The sequence below is a fragment of the Heloderma suspectum genome, chromosome 2 (genome assembly GCF_057233095.1).
Source record: "Heloderma suspectum isolate Gila_16-S chromosome 2, 16-S_ref, whole genome shotgun sequence".
Taxonomy (NCBI): domain Eukaryota; kingdom Metazoa; phylum Chordata; class Lepidosauria; order Squamata; family Helodermatidae; genus Heloderma; species Heloderma suspectum.
In genome coordinates this window covers 318,205,011-318,224,614 of record NC_139459.1, presented here as the reverse complement: position 1 = coordinate 318,224,614, position 19,604 = coordinate 318,205,011, and the positions used below count along the sequence as shown (strand labels likewise).

The 19,604-nt window shown below is 46.4% G+C and overlaps 1 protein-coding gene across 1 annotated transcript in view; it reads left to right on the top strand.

The window, feature by feature from the left end:
- Positions 1-19,604, top strand: part of CNTN6 (contactin 6) — a 247,999-nt gene that overhangs the window by 215,507 nt on the left and 12,888 nt on the right. The window contains 3 exon segments of the mRNA XM_084840343.1: positions 4-238; positions 607-722; positions 3,374-3,560. Of these exon segments, the coding sequence (XP_084696469.1) occupies positions 4-238; positions 607-722; positions 3,374-3,560 (538 nt within the window).

Genomic DNA, 19,604 nt, shown 5'->3' with positions numbered 1-19,604 from the left:
CAGCCAGTTCCCGAAGAAGTACAAAATGGGGAAGGTTTTGGATACATCATTATGTTCCGGCCTCTTGGCTCAAAAAGCTGGACGAAGGCAGTGGTTGCCTCAATGGAGGCATCCAAATATGTCTATAGAAATGAAAGTATCACACCGTTATTCCCTTTTGAGGTGAAAGTGGGAGTCTTCAATCATGAAGGAATAGGCACTCTAAGCCCAATATATATTGTCTACTCTGGAGAAGATGGTAAGTAAAGTGATCATTTAGGACATCAGTGTGTCTTCTTCAATTGGCGAATGAGATCTAAACCATATTGTGCAAGATTTTACACCCCATCCGAAACGTCACTAATAAATTTATATGTGGCATGGCGTTGTGGTGATTCAGTATTTAATGTGCCACATCCTAAGCATTTTGTTGCTGCTACTAGGCCTCTTCAGACTGCGATATAAACCATATCATAATTTCTGAAGGTATTTATTATTTATAGAATAGATTTCTATCCTGCTTATCTCCGTAATCCTACAGCTTCTATTTTTCATATCAGTGTTGAATTCAGTAGTCTACTAAAGAATGCGTTAACAAGATTTTCAGTGCCTTTCTTGTTCTCCTAGGGCCCCAAATAGCACCAACAGGAACTTCTGCACAAAGCTTCTCAGCTTCCGAAATGGAAGTCTCTTGGAACCCTGTTGCCTGGAACAGACATACTGGAAGGGTCCTTGGCTATGAGGTGGTGCACTTCACACTCTAGATATTTTCAGCCAAATTTGGCTGGCTCATTCAGAATATATATGTCCCCCACCCCTACCCATCTGCTCTCTTTTTTTCCTGTCCCCACAGTACCCCAGACTCTAAGGTTTTCTTATCTGTTCACTTACTTAATGCCAACAGTTCAGCTCCACTTTTAACTTGACTGCTCCTTTCTTCCTTCCTCTTCAAGTCTTTTCAGCCCATTGTTCCATTAGATCCCTGCATTCTCTACCCTTCCTTCAGTCAATTATTATTATTATTTTATTTGTTAGAATTGTATCCCATATTTCCCCCCCAGACTCAAAGTAGCATGCAACAATAAAATATGCATACAATAAAACCAAATCCACAAAATTCAATTAACAACCATCAGAACATATTGTAACATACCCCAGGGTCCTTACTCCTCTTTCTATACCCTGGCACCTCTGAGGTTTGCAAGGAAAGCCAATCTTCACTGGGCATCAGAGTGCCCCACCTTTGTCACTGAATGTAAACCTGCAGTAAAGTAACCCAATTGATAGTTTTTAGCAGCCAGCCACCACCTACTGAAGAGAGCAGGAGTACTCTCTAGTAGCTTGGCCAAGAGGCTCAACACAGAGCTATGGGGTGAGATATTGGTATTCAAAATCCGCTTGGATCAAACCACACCAGTTCTACTTTAAACAAACAGTTTATTGTAATGACAAAACATACAGAACATGGTATTAGTGCAGTCAAAATAAACAAGAGAAGTTGTTCTAGCTACTGGACTTGCCCTAGCCTCTAACATAAGCAGATAACATCTCTTATGTGCTGCAGGAACAGTGGAACCTGGAATCAGCAGACTTTCAACCCTCCTGGTAGATGGATGCCATGGGTGTCATCATGTAGCCTTCCCAGCTAACTCCAACTGAAGATCTGTCAGTCAGGCATGCCCCCCTCCCACAGTACTCCATTCCATTCTCCTCCCAACCAGTTTTCCCCTCTCTGCCCCCAGCAGTCAGTATTTCAAGCCCCCCAAACATGCTCTTTTCCCATTGGACTGTTTTCAGGGTAGGGGGCTGTCTCCAAAGATTGTTTGTACTTCTGTAAAACTTGGAGTTCTCCCAAGCCTGCAGATACCTCCCCCTTGTGTATGGATGGTGCTGTTTTGGCTATGCAAGTCACTCGCCTCTGAACTTGGAACTAGAGGGAACAAGTGGGACTTGAAACAAAATGTTGCAATGTGGAATGGTCCTGCTCAAGATTCTAGTCTGCAGCCATGTCCTCTTCCAGGATACTTCATTTCATTTCCCCCCTTCCCTGATTTTCCATTGTTTTTCCCCTCCAACCATTAGCCAGCATTTCATGTGCACTAAGCATGCTCAGTCCTCATTAGGTTGTGGGATATTTTTTTTCTGTTAGGTTTTTTCCTAAAGTTTTTTCCATATGTCTCCAAATCTTGGGTTCTCCCAAGCCTGTTGATACTAGAGATGGGCAGGTGCCCCCCCATCCAGGTTCTCGGGGCACCCGCCCAGCTCCTGCTCACACATGCCCAGACCCACGCTTGAGCTCCCCGCTGCTCACCGAACCACCTTTGCTCACCTGGGCTGCCTCGTCAAGCTAGAAAAAGATAGCGACCGCAAAAAAGTGCACATTCGCGTATATGCAAAATCAGGCCGTGCATCAACCATATACACAAGATTACAGGCAAGCAAACACCTGTAATCTTGCCTATATGGGCTATCCATGCTCCCCATTTTGCATATAGGTGAATATGTGCATTTTCACAAATGTGCAGATTCGTGTGTCTGCAAAGATGTTCATTTGCAAAAATGCACATATTTGCATATACGCAAAATGGGGCCATGAATGGTCCATATATGCCAGATTACAGGCAAGCAAATGCATGTAATAATCTATAATCTTGTGCATATGGGCAATTCACAGCCCCATGTTGTGTACATGGAAATATGCACATTTTCGCTATCACCGTTCTTTTTTTTAAAAAAAAAAACAGGCCATGGCGGAGCTCAACGAGACCACCTGGGTGTGTCTGGGTGGGTCAGCAAGTATGGTTTGGGGACGCGGGCAGGGAGGTTCCACTGGATTCCAGGACGGAATCGGATACCTGCACCATCCATAGTTGATACCACTCTCTTGTTTTGGCTACATAACTATTCATGGTTGGAGAATGAGTTCACTATTAGGATATATGATATAGTGCAGACTATGCTCTTCCACATCAAACATTTGTTAGGCCTCAAAGGAAGGTCTGTGTCAATAGTTATTGCATTGTAACTATGTAGACAAGAAACATAAATAAGATCTCTGTATGAATCCAGTTTTATTTTTTTTCCTTCATGCTAAAATCATAGACACGCTTTACGCATTACTCACCTTATTAAAGTTTCCCCTTTGGATATATATAAAGGCAAAGGATTCATTCTCTCTCTCTCTCTCTCTCTCTCTCTCTGTGTGTGTGTGTGTGTGTGTTTCCTAGTTTACATTCAGGATACAATAAATGCTATAAATACTCATGCCTGCTTTTATATATTGATGACTTTAATTACAAATCAGCTGTCCTGCTTGAGCATTATTTGCTGACTTTTCTTTCCAATCAAGGTTATGTTTGAAGAAAAACAAACTGTCTATATTCTTAAACTTTAGATCTTATACTGGATGGATGATTCGAAGGATTCTACAACCAGCAAAGTCAGGGTCAATGGCAACATTACAGCAAAAAACATTACCAGCCTCAGGGCCAATACAATGTATTTCGCCACAGTGAGGGCTTACAATACAGCTGGGACTGGACCATCAAGTGTCCCAGTTAATGTCACTACGAAAAAATCACGTGAGTATCTTAAATAACCAATGACTGACAAGCACAAATACACCTGACCCAAAACAAGTTAATACAGCTAGGGATGGGGGAGAGTTTCATGCAATTCACATATAACTATGATTTTACTACATTTGCAGTTCCTGAACCAATATGCAAACCAGAGCACAGTTGTCCTTCCATATTTGCACTTCTTTTTGCTATGCAGTTCTCTGAACAAAAACTGTGTACAAAAATAGGTACATTAAGGGTAGTGGACACAAAATGTGTATCAGGGGAAAGTGAAAGAAACGTAAGGGGAAAAACCCATTAGGTAAGGGGAAACTATCTGCAAGAAAATGTCTATGCTCGGCAAAGTGTGTACAAAAGTGGAGCTATTTGTACAAAAATCCTCACAAATTTCTCTGCAGAATCTAAGAAAAAGGCAAACTGATGCAGACACACACACACACACACACACACACACATGCAGAACAAGCTTAAGGGTGGAAAAAATAACAAACTGAAATAAACCAACACTGACAGATTCACCTTCTGTAAATACATTACATTTTTCTAGTGTAAGAGCATAAAAAACTGATGCAAGTACCTTATGTGTACCTTTAATTTGAAAACAAGCTATAATATAGATTCTGACCTTTGATAACTAATAAAATGGCTGCCTTTCTTGTATGTAATGTGTATGTACTACACAGGCAATAGAAAATATGTGTGTTTTGGTCAGTGTCACTAAGTGAAAGCTCTTTTCCTCCACTCCCCACCCCACATATAGCCATTGGGCACCCATCTTTACCAACAAGTTCACACTGGTAACCCACCAAGCAAGAATAAATCAGCCAATAAACACAAGTTTAAAGAAATTAGTGTGGAGAGAGATAGAGAGATAGATATGGAGATAGGGAGATAGAGAGATAGACAGACAGGCAGACAGATGCACAAACCACAACATCTGAGCTGTTAATGTGCTACACTCCCCTTGTGGAAATGCACACAATCAAGCAAGGCAGACCACAGTCTTTGGAGTCTTGGACTGGTTTTCACCAGCTCCTGGCCATGGATGAATGTGCCACAAGACTGCAGCTTCTCTTCAGGGACTATTGCAAATGCTCTCTAGAGTTGCAGCAGCCTCACGGCTGAGTTGTACATTCCTGATCCCAGGAATGGTTAAGTTTGCCATGACAGAGGGGACTAGGAGACACCCATGTGGCACCCCACAGTGCTCTGTGGTACAGCAGAGTGCTTGGCAGGATGAAGGGCTCGAATGGCCATGGCACCACGGGTCAAATAGAACCTCAGTAGCAACAGCTTGCTTCAGAGGGGGGGCGGGAGAGAGAGAGAGAGATTGTAAAAGAGCCACAAAATGAGATCCTGGTCTTGCAGGAATCTGCTAGAACAACAGACAGTTGCTCAGTAGTAGAGCACAAACTTTGCATGGGAAAGCTCCCAGTTGTAATCCTTTGCACCTTCAGGCAGAGCCTGGTAAGACTTCCACATGGGATGCTGAATTGTCACTGCTGATCAGTATAGCAGATTCCTTTGTTCCCTGAAATATTTTTATAGTTCTAAGCAGTACTGTTGAAAGACACAGGGCACAATAAGATTACATCCTATCCCTGCACAATATCATGTTACCAAATTCCTACATGGAAAACATGTTCATGCAACATGACATAGTTCTAAAACAATAGATAATGAGTTGAACTACAAAGCACAACGAATGCACCTTTTCCTTTATATGGATGGAGAAAACCGACACTCAGAGGAAAATAACTTTAGTCTTTTTATAGAATCTAGTGTGCTAGATGTGATGGCTTTGAAATTAATCTGGGGATGGAGACTGAAATTATTCCGAGGATGGAGATTGTTATCGAACATGTAAATAAAACACACATTTGGGAAATACTCCTTTTGCCATTTTGAAGGCTTGATCACATTTACAGCTGGAATTTCTACCACCCTTCAGTTAAACAAGGTGCTTGTAACGTTAGAAATTTCAGCAACTAAGAACAGCAAGAAAAAGAAAAGAACTTCTAGTCATCCTTTTGGTTGTTTCAGCCCTTTGGACACATTCTTTTTTTCTATTGCCTAAAGCAATAGGAAGAAAAAAATGGCTCAATGAGTGTTGCTGTTTCATTATAGCACTGCTATAGAAAATCCAGAGTCCATCGAAGAGTTAGTTGTGCTTAAACTCATTAATTTCAACAGACTTTTATGTAGGGATGGCGGAGAATTTCTCCCCGAAACTTCAGGGGGCCGAGCGCCAACGTGTTCGGCCCCCTGAAGAAGTTTCGGGGAGAAATTCTCCGCACCCCCCCACCCCCCGCACACACCCCGGGACGGGACTCAACTTTCCCAAATGTCCCTCCCGGCGGCGGGTCCTGGCGGCGGTTCGGCAGGTCTTCGTCAGGGGCGGGGGCAGCAGCCGATCTTTCGACCGGCTGCCGCTGCTGCCATTCCAATAAAAGTAAAAAAACAAAAAACGCTGCCGTGATAGGCTACGTGACGATTAACGTAGCCTATCACGGCTAGATTTGCAAAGTCAGCCGTGATACGCTACGTAAATCGTCACGTAGCCTATCACGGGTGACTTTAAAAAAAAAAAAGCACGTACAGCTAATGGCGGCCCCCATAGGGAGCCGCCATTCACGTTCCTTATTTGGTCGCTGTAGTCTACGTAAAGATTACGTAGACTACAGCGACCAAATAAGGAACGCGAATGGCGGCTCCCTATGGGGGCCGCCATTTGCGTACGCACTTTTCTTTTTTTTTTAAGTCACCCGTGATAGGCTACGTGATGACTTACGTAGCCTATCACGGCTGACTTTGCAGATCTAGCCGTGATAGGCTATGTTAATCGTCACATAGCCTATCACAGGGTCGTTTTTTTTTTAACTTTTAATTTCGCGGCCGGGCGAGGCGAGGCGCCTCCTCCCCTGGCCTGAATTTTGGCCGGGCGAGGCAGGAAGCCTCCCCCCCGGCCTGAATTTTGGCCGGGCAAGGCGGGAAGCCTCCCCCCCCGGCCTGAACTTCGGGGGGAGAGCAGCGAAGCGCCTCCCCCCCACCGCGAACAAGCTGCGAGACCAGGTAAGTGGCTTTCGTGCACTCCTGCTTTTATGTGCCTGTATGCTGGATTGTTTTTTAATGATCATATACAGTCAGGGCCAGAAATATTGGAACAAGGATAACTGTTTTGGCAGTTGGCCTCTGTACACCACCACATTGAAGTTGAAAGGAAACACACCCAGATGGGAGCGAAGGCAGGACTTTCAGCTGTAATTCAAGGGGTTTGACAAAAGTGGGGTACTAACCATTCAGGAAGTACAACCAGTGGCATACACATACACCCATTGTTGGTGGCTCATAAGTAATGGAATGAATGGCTGACAAGCAGCTGCATGGCCAGGTGTGGCCTGTTTCCTGGGTACCCCATGACCAATCAAGCAGATAAAAGGCCTGGAGGTGGTTCTGAGTGTTACATTTGCATTTGGTAGCTGTTCACCGGAACTCCCAACATGAGGTCCAATCCCCCAAAGAGGTGTCCATGCGAGTGAAGGAGGCCATCATTAGGCTGAGGAAACAAAATAAACCCACCAGAGAAATAGCAAAAACAGTGGGAGTGGCCAACACAACAGTTTGGAACATCCTGAAAAGGAAGGAATTAACTGGCAAGCTCAACAACAGCAAAAGGCCTGGAAGACCATGGAAGACAACTAAAATGGATGACCGCAGAATTCTGCTCATGATGAAGATAAACCCTTTCACAACATCTAGCCAGGTCAAGAATGCTCTTGCAGAAGTAGGCATGTCATTGTCAACATCTACAGTCAAGAGATGGCTTTATGAATGTAAATACAGAGGCTTCACAACACGGTGCAAACCACTGGTAATGCTCAAGAACAGACAGGCCAGATTAGCCTTTGCCAGCAAACACCTAAAAAAGCCTGCCCAGTTCTGGAATAAGATTCTTTGGACTGATGAAACCAAGATGAACTTGTACCAGAACAATGGGAGGAGAAAAGTATGGAGAAGGAAAGGAACAGCTCATGATCCAAAGCATACCACATCATCTGTCAAACATGGCGGAGGCAGTGTTATGGCATGGGCATGTATGGCTGCCAATGGAACCGGGTCACTGGTGTTTATTGATGATCTGACTGCTGATCAAAGCAGCAGGATGAATTCTGAAGTGTATAGGGCTATACTTTCTGCTCAGATTCAGCCGAATGCTGCCAAACTGATAGGACCCTGCTTCATAATGCAGATGGATAATGACCCAAAACATACAGCAAAAGCTACCCAAGAGTTTCTCAAGGCAAAAAGTGGGATGTTCTTCATTGGCCAAGTCAGTCACCTGATCTCAACCCAATAGAGCATGCTTTTTACTTACTGAAGACAAGACTGAAGGCAGAAAGACCCACAAACAAGCAGCAGCTGAAGGCAGCTGCAGTAAAGGCCTGGCAAAGCATCTTGAGGGAGGAAACTCAACATTTGCTCATGTCCATGGGTTCCAGACTTTAGGCAGTCATTGACTGCAAAGGATTTTCATCCCGGTATTAAAGGCGATCCTTAAGTTTGAAATGATGTTGGTTTGTTCCATTACTTATGAGCCACCAACGATGGGGGAGGTATACCACTGGCTGTACTTCCTGAATGGCTAGTGCCCCACTTTTGTCAAACCCCTTGAATTACAGCGGAAAGTCCTGCCTTCGCTCCCATCTGGGTGTGTTTCCTTTCAACTTCAATGTGGTGGTGTACAGAGGCCAACTGCCAAAACAGTTATCCTTGTTCCAATATTTCTGGTAGGGGTGCACGAAAGTCCCTTACCTGTCCTCGAAGCTTTTCACAGTGGGGGGGAGGCGCTTCGCTGCTCCCCCCACGAAGTTCAGGCCGGGGGGGGAGGCTTCCCGCCTTGCCCGGCCGAAATTCAGGCCGGGGAGGAGGCACCTCGCCTCGCCCGGACGCGAACTAAAAAGTTAAAAAAAAAAAGGCCCCATGATAGGCTACGTGACGATTAACGTAGCCTATCACGGCTAGATCTGCAAAGTCAGCCGTGATAGGCTACGTACATCGTCACGTAGCCTATCATGGGTGACTTAAAAAAAAAAAAAGCACGTACGCAAATGGAGGCCCCCATAGGGAGCCGCCATTCGCGTTCCTTATTTGGTCGCTGTAGACTACGTAAATCTTTACGTAGACTACGGCGAAAATAAGGGCAACGCAAATAGCGTTGCCCTTATTTTCGCCGTAGTCTATGTAAAGATTTACGTAGACTACAGCGACCAAATAAGGAACGCGAATGGCGGCTCCCTATGGGGGCCGCCATTATCCGTACGCACTTTTTTTTTTTTTAAGTCACCCGTGATAGGCTACGTGACGATTTACGTAGCCTATCACAGCTGACTTTGCAAATCTAGCCGTGATAGGCTACGTTAATCGTCACGTAGCCTATCATGGGGGCGTTTTTGTTTTTCTTTTATTGGAATGGCGGCGGCGGCAGCCGGTCGAAAGACCGGCTGCCGCTCCCGCCCCGGACGAAGACCTGCCGAACCGCCGGCCGGACCCGCCGCCGGGAGGGACATTCAGCAAAGGTAAGTCCTGTCCCGGGGGGGATGCGGGGGGTGGGGGGTGCGGAGAATTTCTCCCCAAAACTTGTTCGGGGGGCCGAACACATTGGCACTCAGCCCCCCGAAGTTTCGGGGAGAAATTCTCCGCCAACCCTAATTTCTGGCCCTGACTGTATCTGTTTTCAGTTGTTTCCAATAGCATCACACAAAGATATGGTATAATCTGTAGCTTCAGAATAGCTTAGAGAGGCAGAATATACTCTCAGCCAAGAATCACACAGCATTTGAACTGTGATATATTGTGAGGAGTCTCAACTGAGGTAAGCTAAGAAATCCAGTAGAAAGTGGTTGTATCCAATATTGGTCCTGAATCGATCCATTGAAATGGATGGGACTTAAGTTTGACTAAGATTGGATATAATCCATTGGATACAACCCAAAATCTAGAAGATTTTATGATGCAGACATTCCCACCCTTAATTTCCCTCTTTGATTAAGCATAATTGGAAATGGATGAAAGCTGGAATGGTGTTTACAATCCTCTGTGAAAACAATCTTAATGTTCTCTGCCTATCTTTTCATTGATTTGATGGGCCTACTATTCAGCTTTTTGATTCAAAATCCTTTTGGGCTTATAAGAGTATTGAGCACCCAATAAATATCTTTTAACTAATTGGAACATCACCTTGCCCTTTTTCGTTTAACTCTTTCTCCTTTCTAGGTTACGTATGGAGAGGTGGCCACTAATGCACAGGTAAAGGGTGTTTTGTGGTTATTTATTTTTAATGCATGCAGAGTCCTTATAAACACTCTTCTACGCAGTGCACATCAAAGAGGGAGTGGATGGGATAAGGATGATAGGATATGCATCAAGCCCTTCCCATACAGCAGTAATTTCACGCAAATTTAAGACAAACGAGTCATTACCATGCAGGTAAAATTGTATAAGCAGCTCATTCCTACCAAAACCTCATCATGCACATATCCAATTTAGAATGATGTATATTAAGCATGTTTTCAGATATGGTAGTACCATGGAGTCGTCTTTGCATATCTGAAAATGACATTGGATGAAGTCTTAAGTCCAGTGGTTTGTGTGGAGTTAGTAGCCACCATCTTTTATTCCTGATTCAGGATGGATAGAGATACCAGGAAGGGATTATTACATACACATCCCATCTGGGTGCGGAGGAGGGGGGATGTCGCGATGCTAGGAGCATGAAAATTGACAGTGTTGCCACCTGTCCACTTGCCACACGTACAGATCTATGGTGATGTCTGGGATCTGTTTCTGAGCCATCTCAGCAGTGTTAGCTGTCTCCTATACTCAAGGATACATTATCATCAGGGAAGAGAGGAGAATATATATCCTAGGAGTTGACATGAAAAAATGTGTCGTAAAAAGGAAAAACATATTGTAAAAATCAAGCTTTACACTAAGTACAAATCCATTCATTATATTTTAGGGAGAGCTATAGAAGTGAGAATCACTCCTGTTTCTGAATCCATGCAAAAAAATATTAACTTCCAAAGTGCTTGTGGTTCTTACTTGTGCAGCGTGCCAGCTGCAGACTAAACTGAACTTTGCTTCATATAGATTCCACCATTTCAGACTTTATATTTTAGGCTGCAACTACAACACACTTAATAGTGAGTATGCCCAATGAACACAGTGGGATTTAAGTCTGAGTGCATAGGATTGTGCTGTTAGCATTTCACAGTTCTAGTGCTCACTATTATGACATGTTGAAATTGGACCTACAGTCCTCTCTTACAAAATGGTAACTGAATTGTTAAACAAACCATTAACAGGGTCACTTATGTCTCTTATTTTAAAATAGTAATAAGAGCGCACGACAGGAAGGCCTGGCGTGCTATGGTCCATGGGGTCACGAAGAGTCGGACATGACTGAACGACTGAACAACAACAACAGTATTATATCTTCAGCAAAAGAGATTGTTACCTTGTCATGGTGCTGGAGCTTGAGCACCTCAATGACGTCATGAGCTAAACCATGAAGGGACACCCAAGATTGGAAGGTCATGGCAGAGAGGTCAGACTAAATACGATCCCTGAGGAAGGAAATGGCAACCCACCCCAGTATTCTTGCCATGAAAACTACATGGATCAGTACAATCAGAGATATGTCAATATACCATCGGAAGATGGGACTCCCAGGTTGGAAGATGGTCAAAATGCTACTGGGGAGGAACAGAGGATAAGTTCAACTAGCCCCAGATGTGATGACTCAGCTAGCTCAAAGCCGAAAGGCTGGCTAGCAGCCGATGGTGCTGGTGATGAACAACGAATCTGATGTTCTAAAGATCAACACACCGTAGGAACCTGGAATGTAAGATCTATGAGCCAGGGTAAATTGGAGATGGTTATTGGGGAGATGTCAAAATTAAATATAGACATTTTGGGTGTCAGTGAACTGAAATGGACTGGAATGGGCCACTTCACATCAAATAACCACCAGATCTACTACTGTGGACAAGAGGACCACAGAAGAAATGGACTAGCCTTCATAATTAATAATAAAGTGGCTAAAGCAGTGCTTGGATTCAATCCAAAAAATGACAGAATGATCTCAATTCGAATTCAGGGTATGCCATTTAACATCACAGTGATCCAAATATATGCCCCAACCACAGATGCTGAAGAAGCAGAAGTAGATCAGTTGTATGAGGATTTGCAGCACCTACTGGATAGTATGCCAAAAAAAATGTTATTTTCATTACAGGAGACTGGAATGCTAAGCTGGGTAGTCAAACGACACCTGGAATTACAGGCAAGCATGGTCTGGGAGAACAAAATGAAGCAGAACATAGGCTGATAGAATTTTGCCAAGACAACTCAGTGTGCATAACAAACACTCTCTTCCAACAGCCTAAGAGATGACTTTATACATGGACTTCACCAGATGGTCGACACTGAAATCAGATTGACTACATCCTTTGTAGCCAAAGGTGGCGGACATCTATGCAGTTGGTAAAAACAAGACCTGGAGCTGATTGTAGTTCAGATCACGAACTTCTTATTGCACAATTTAGAATCAGACTAAAGAGAATTGGGAAGACCCACAGATCAGTTAGATATGAGCTCACAATTATTCCTCATGAATATGCAGTAGAGGTGAAGAATAGATATAAGGGACTAGATTTAGTAGATAGGGTCCCGAAAGAACTATGGACAGAAATTCGCAACGTTGTTCAGAAGGCGGCAACAAAAAACGTCCCAAAGAAAAAGAAAACCAAGAAGGCAAGATAGCTGTCTGCTGAGACACTGGAAGCAGCCCAAGAAAGAAGGAAAGCAAAAGGCAACCATGATAGGGGGAGATATGCCCAATTAAATGCAAAATTCCAGAGGTTAGCCAGAAGAGATCAGGAATTATTTTTAAACAAGCAATGCACGGAAGCGGAAGAAGATAATAGAATAGGAAGGACAAGAGACCTCTTCCAGAAAATTAGAAACATCAGAGGTAAATTCCAGGCAAAAATGGGTATGACCAAAAACAAAGATGGCAAGGACCTAAGAGAAGCAGAAGAGATCAAGAAAAGGTGGCAAGAATATGCAGAAGATCTGTATAGGAAGGATAATAATATTGTGGATAGATTTGACGGTGTGGTCAGAGAGCTAGAGCCAGACATCCTGAAGAGTGAGGTTGAGTGGGCCTTAAGAAGTATTGCTAATAACAAGGCAGCAGGAGATGACGGTATCCCAGCTAGGGATGGCCGTGAATTTCTCCCCGAATCTCAGGGAGGCCGAATGCCAACTCATTCGTCCCCCCGAAATTGGTGGTGAAATTCTGCGCCACCCCCCCGCCACCCCCCAGGATGGGACTTACCTCCTGCGAATGTCCCTCCCAGCGGCGGGTCCCAGCAGCGTTTCAGCGGGGGTGGGGGCGGCGGCCAGTCTTCCGACCGGCTGCCGCAGCCGCCATTACAAAATAATAAAAAAAAAACATGATAGGCTACATAACGATTAACGTAGCCTATCACGGCTAGATTTCCAAAGTCAGCCATGATAGGCTATGTTAATCATTACGTGGCCTATCACGGGTGACTTTGAAAAAAAAAAGCGCGTACGCAAATGGTGGCGCCCATGGGCGCCGCCATTTGCGTTCCTTATTTGGGCCCGGCTAGTCTACGTAAAGATTTACGTAGACTACAGCGAAAATAAGGGCAACGCAAATAGCGTTGCCCTTATTTTTGCCGTAGTCTACGTAAATCTTTACGTAAACTACCGGGACCAAATAAGGAACGCAAGCGGCGGCGCCCATGGGCGCCGCCATTTACGTACACAGTTTTTTTTTTCCCAAAGTCACCCGTGATAGGCTACATAACAATTAACGTAGCCTATCACGGCTGACTTTGGAAATCTAGCTGTGATAGGCTACGTTAATCTTTACGTAGCCTATCACGGTTTTTTTTTTTCACTTTTTCTTTCGCGGCCAGGGAGACGGGGCGCTTCTCCCCGGCCTGAATTTTGGCCGGGCGAGGCGGGGCGCCTCCCCCCCAGCCTGAATTTTGGCCGGGCGAGGCGGGGCGCCTCCCCCCCCAGCCTGAACTTCGGGGGGAGAACCGAAGCGCCTCCCCCCCACCGCGAAGCAAGCTGCGGGACCAGGTAAGTCCCTTTCGTACATCACTAATCCCAGCTGAACTGTTTAAAATCTTGCAAGATGATGCTGTCAAGGTGATGCATGCCATATGCCAGCAAATTTGGGAAACACAAGAATGGCCAACAGATTGGAAAAAATCAACTTATATCCCCATACCAAAAAGGGGAAGCACCAAAGAATGTTCAAACTATTGAACAGTGGCACTTATTTCACATGCCAGTAAGGTAATGCTCAAGATCTTGCAAGGTAGACTCCAGCAATTCATGGAATGAGAATTGCCAGATATACAAGCTGGGTTTAGAAAAGGCAGAGGAACTAGAGACCAAATTGCCAATATCTGCTGGATAATGGAGAAAGCCAGGGCATTTCAGAAAAACATCTATTTCTGTTTTATTGACTATTCTAAAGCCTTTGACTGTGTGGGTCATCACAAATTGTGGCAAGTTCTTGGTGGGCTGGGGATACCAAGTCATCTTGTCTGCCTCCTGAGGAATCTGTATAACGACCAAGTAGCAACGGTAAGAACAGAGCATGGAACAATGGACTGGTTTAAGATTGGGAAAGGAGTACGGCAGGGTTGTATACTCTCACCCTACCTATTCAACCTGTATGCAGAACACATCATGCGACGTGCTGGGCTTGATGAAGCCAAGGCTGGAGTTAAAATCACTGGAAGAAACATTAACAATCTCCGATATGCAGATGATACCACTTTGATGCCTGAAAGCGAGGAAGAGCCGAGGAACCTCATGACGAAGGTGAAAGAAGAAAGTGCAAAAGCTGGGTTGCAGTTCAACCTCAAAAAATCTAAGATGATGGCAACCAGCTGGATTGATAACTGGCAAATAGAGGGAGAAAATGTGGAGGCCGTGACAGACTTTGTCTTTCTAGGCGCAAAGATTACTGCAGACGCTGACTGTAGCCAGGAAATCAGAAGACGTTTACTTCTTGGGAGGACAGCAATGACAAATCTTGATAAAATAGTGAAGAGCAGAGACATCACACTGACAACAAAGGTCCGCATAGTTCAAGCAATGGTATTCCCCGTAGTAACCTATGGCTGCGAGAGCTGGACCATAAGGAAGGCTGAGCAAAGGAAGATAGATGCTTTTGAACTGTGGTGCTGGAGGAAAATTCTGAGAGTGCCTTGGACTGCACGAAGATCAAACCAGTCCATACTCCAGGAAATAAAGCCAGACTGCTCACTTGAGGGAAGTATATGAAAGGCAAAACTGAAGTACTTTGGCCACATCATGAGAAGAGCGGATACCCTGGAGAAGATGCTGATGCTAGGGAAAGTGGAAGGCAAAAGGAAGAGGGGCCGACCAAGGGCAAGATGGATGGATGATATTCTGGAGGTGATGGACTCGACCTTGGGGGAGCTGGGGGTGGCGACGGCCGACAGGAAGCTCTGGCCTGGGCTGGTTCATGAAGTCACGAAGAGTCGGAAGCGACTGACCAAATAAACAACAACAATAAAAAATAGTTTTTAGAACTTTAAGAAAAAAATCAGAAATCAGAAATCCCCCTCCCAGCATTCATAATGGGCGGTAGCAAGAGCCATGCACCCCCTCCCCATGTTGCCAATTCTGTCTTCCAGCCTCTGCACAATCAAGTTTAAAGGGGAAGTGTGGGAAATATGGTCCCGCCATTTCCACCACATATGGGGAATTCTCTGTACAAGGAGATACAGCTTCCCTCTGTGCTACTTTAAACATACTTAGCTTTTATATTTCAGGTCCTATGAAACTCCCTGGCACTGTACTTAGATTTCCACAAATTGACCCTGTTCCATCGCCAAGTGTTCTCCTGGAATACTTTAAAACCTCCTAGTAGCTGGTGTAAGAGGCTTAGGCATGAGATGGGCACCAGCACTTGGGACAGTTTGAACTACTAAACTAAGGGGTTTATTAAGGGGCATTTTGTGCTTAAGGGGAAATGGTGTTGTTCAAATTATAGGGTGGGCATACTTAAATGTACTTAAATTCAGTATCCTTAGGGCGCAATCCTATGGCTGCCAGACAGCAGCTAGATAGCCATGGGATTGTTTGGTTTCTGGGAAGCCCACAGTCTGAGGTCGGTTCCCAGAAAACCACCACCTCCCCCTCCCTCAATCATCCCCAGGCTCTGCACTCAGATGAGCAGTGTGGAGCATGGCCAAAGGGGGTGTTCTCAGGGGCAGGAAGGGTTGGGGAGTGTGGAGTGCTGGTACAACATTTCCTATGCATCATCCTGGCCTACCCCTCCCCTGCTCCGAAGTTCTGTGGCTAGCCAGACAAAATCGGCCACCTAGCCATGAATGCAGGGCAGCCAGAGCACAGAGGAGAAGATCCCCTCTGCACTCTGCCCACCCTGCATTGGATAGGCAGTCTCCTCTCCTCCAACTTCGGAGGCAGCCGCCTATCCTGATAGGATTGCGCCCTTAGTTACTGTACTTATTAGCAGGGAAGACTTTATTATTAAGCTCTCAGTAGCTTTCACTCTGATCCATTTTCCCTAAACTTCATCCAAGCCTATCCTTCACAACCTGGAATGGATGCTGTACAACAGTATTCATCTGCCTTCAGCCCCTCCTGTTGCCTCTGGCTACTGGGATTTATTATTATTATTATTATTATTATTATTATTAAATTTATTAATCGCCCATCTGGCTGGTCACCCAGCCACTCTGGGCGATGTAAAACATACAATAAAACAGTTTAAAACAATAAAATTCTACAATAAAAACATTTTCTAAAATACCCTAACCCACCCCAAATGCCTGCCTGAACAACCATGTTTTTAATGCACAACGGAAGCTCATTAAAGAGGGGGCATGACAGAGTTCCCTAGGGAGGGAGTTCCACAGAGTGGGGGCCACCACAGAAAAGGCCCTCTCCCTCGTCCCCACCAGTCTAGCTGTCCTGGCTGATGGGACAGAGAGAAGGCCATCTGAGGCTGATCTTGTTAAGTGGCCTGTCTGGTGCTGCTGGAGGTGCTCCTTAAGATAGGCTGGGCTGGAACCATATAGGGTTTTAAAGGTCCAAACCAACACCTTGAATTTGGCCTGGAAAACAACTGGTAACCAGTGCAACTCCTTCAGCACTGGAGTGATGTGATCGCGCCGGCGGCTGCCTTTAATCAGGCGAGCCGCCGCGTTCTGTACCAGCTGCAGTTTCCGAACCGTCTTCAAGGGTAACCCCACGTAGAGCGCATTACAGTAGTCTAAACGAGAGGAGACCAGGGCATGTACTACCGATGGGAGCAGATGGTTGGGAAGGAAGGGGCGCAGCCGCCTTATCAGATAGAGTTGATACAGCGCTGTCCAGCTCACAGCTGACACCTGAGCCTCCATGGACAGCTGGGAGTCCAAAATGACCCCCAGGCTGCGGACCTGGTCTTTCAAGGGCAGCCGTACCCATTCAACACCATGTCAACATCCCCTAACCTCCTCTTGTCTCCCACCAAAAGTACCTCAGTCTTGTCAGGGTTCAGCTTCAGCTTATTCCTCCCCATCCAGCCACTCACCATCTCCAGACATTTGGACAGGGATTCTACAGCCAACCTTGGTAAAGATTTGAATGAGAGGTAGAGCTGTGTGTCATCCGCATATTGATGACACTGCACCCCAAACCTCCTGATGATAGCCCCCAGCGGCTTCACATAGATGTTAAATAGCATCGGGGAGAGGATGGAACCCTGTGGCACCCCACAAGTAAGTGGCCACGGGTCCGAAACCTCCTCTCCCAGTGCTACCCTCTGGTACCTGCTGGAGAGGAAGGACCGGAACCACCGCAATACGGTGTCTCCAATGCCCAACCCCTCCAGGCGGTCCAGGAGGATACCGTGGTCAACGGTATCAAAAGCCGCTGAGTGGTCGAGGAGAACAAGGAAGGAGCATTCACCCCTATCCAGAGCCCTCCTCATATCATCTACCAAGGCGACCAAGGCCGTTTCTGTCCCATGCCCAAGCCTGAAGCCCGACTGAACTGGGTCTAGATAATCAGTTTCTTCCAAGTGTACCTTCAACTGCACCGACACCACCCGCTCAATCACCTTGCCCAAAAATGGCAGATTTGAGACTGGGTGAAAGTTGTTCAGAACTTGAGGATCCAAGGAGGGCTTCTTTAAGAGCGGTCTTATCCCTGCCTCCTTGAGGGCTGATGGCATCACTCCCTCCTCAAGGGAGGCATTCACCACCGCCCTGATCCCCTCACCCAGTCTCTCTCTGCAGCCCATAATGAGCCAAGATGGGCAAGGATCAAGTAAGCAGGTGGTCGGCTGTACAGATGAAAGCACCTTGTCCACTTCATCAGGAGGAAGAAGCTGGAACGGATCCCACAAAACCGGTTTGCCACAGGCCGCCTCTTGCTCACTAACTGTATCCACAGTGTGCAGAGTAACACACCTAATCTGATCAATTTTATCTTCAAAGTGCCTTGTCAAGGCCTCACAGGAGGCCTTAGAATGCTCCAGTGGTTCTGGAGCCACAGGACCGACCAGGCTCCGGACCACTTGGAACAGCCTCCTGGGACAGAACTCTGGAGATGCGATAGAGGCAGCATAATATTCCTTTTTTGCTGCCTTCACCGCCACGTGACAGGCTGAAGATACAGCTCTAGCCCATGTTTGATCGTCTTTGGAGCGAGACTTCCGCCACCGGCGCTCTAGCCGTCTCACCTCCTGTTTCAGAGCTCGTAACCGCGGATTGAACCATGGTGCAGTCCAAGCCCTGTTCAGGGGGAGAGGGCATTTCGGAGCCACCTGATCTAATGCCCCAGTGATTGCGGCATTCCAGCCACCCACCAGGGTCTCGACTGAGTGGCCATTGGCGTGCCCCAAAGAATCCCCAAGCACGTTCAAAGAATCCCCAAGCACGTTCAAAGAATCCCCAAGCACGTCCATTCGGATCCATAAGACGCCATAAGATTTTAATGGGTCCTCCACCCCTGCGGAGGGGTTGTGGAACAGAGAAGTCCAACGTCACCAGATAGTGATCTGACCATGACAAGGGGGTGGTGGATATACCCCCGACTTCCAGATCACTCCCCGCTTCTCCAGAAACAAACACAAGGTCTAGTGCATGACCGGCTACATGGGTGGGCCCAGTTAGAATATGGTGCATCTCCCAGGAGGCCATGGTCTCCATGAAGTCCCAAGGTGCTCCTGTGAGGATAGCCTCCAAATGTACGTTGAAGTCCCCCAACACCAATAAGTTAGGGGACTGTACACGCACATCAGAGACCACCTCAAGCACCTTGGCCTGGGAGTCAGTTGTGCAGTGGGGTGGACAGTACACGAGCAGAATCCCCAGACTGCCCTTCGGGCCCAACCTCCAGTACATGCACTCAGCAACCTTGGTCTCCTGGAGAGAGGGTCTGGTGAAGACCAAGGACTCTCGGTAGATAACAGCCACTCCCCCTCCCCGATCCCCAGCCCTCGGCTGCTGTGCATACGAAAATCCAGCTGGACACATGGCTGCAAGGGTTGGAGCAGCAGCCTCGGCCAGCCAGGTCTCCGTAATACATGCCAGGTCTGCACCCTCATCCAGGATCATGTCATGGATGAGGGAGGTTTTCTGGGTAACAGACCTGGCATTGCAGAGCAGCAAACTAAGGCCAGAAGATGGGGTCACGCCTCCCCCAACCATCCTTTGGCTCTGGACAGGCCCAGAGCAGGGGACAGATATTACACATCTCTCTCTTGTTCCCCTTACCTGGCATGGCCTGCCCCTAGCGCTCCGCCAGCGCCTGCCGCCCAGCCTCGGTATGTTCTGGCCCCCAACACTCCCCCCACTGCCTCCATCAGGTGGACACATGCCCCCTCGCTCCCACCTATCAGGCAGGCTACCCACCCCTAAAAACACAACAAAATCCCCCCCCAAAAAAACA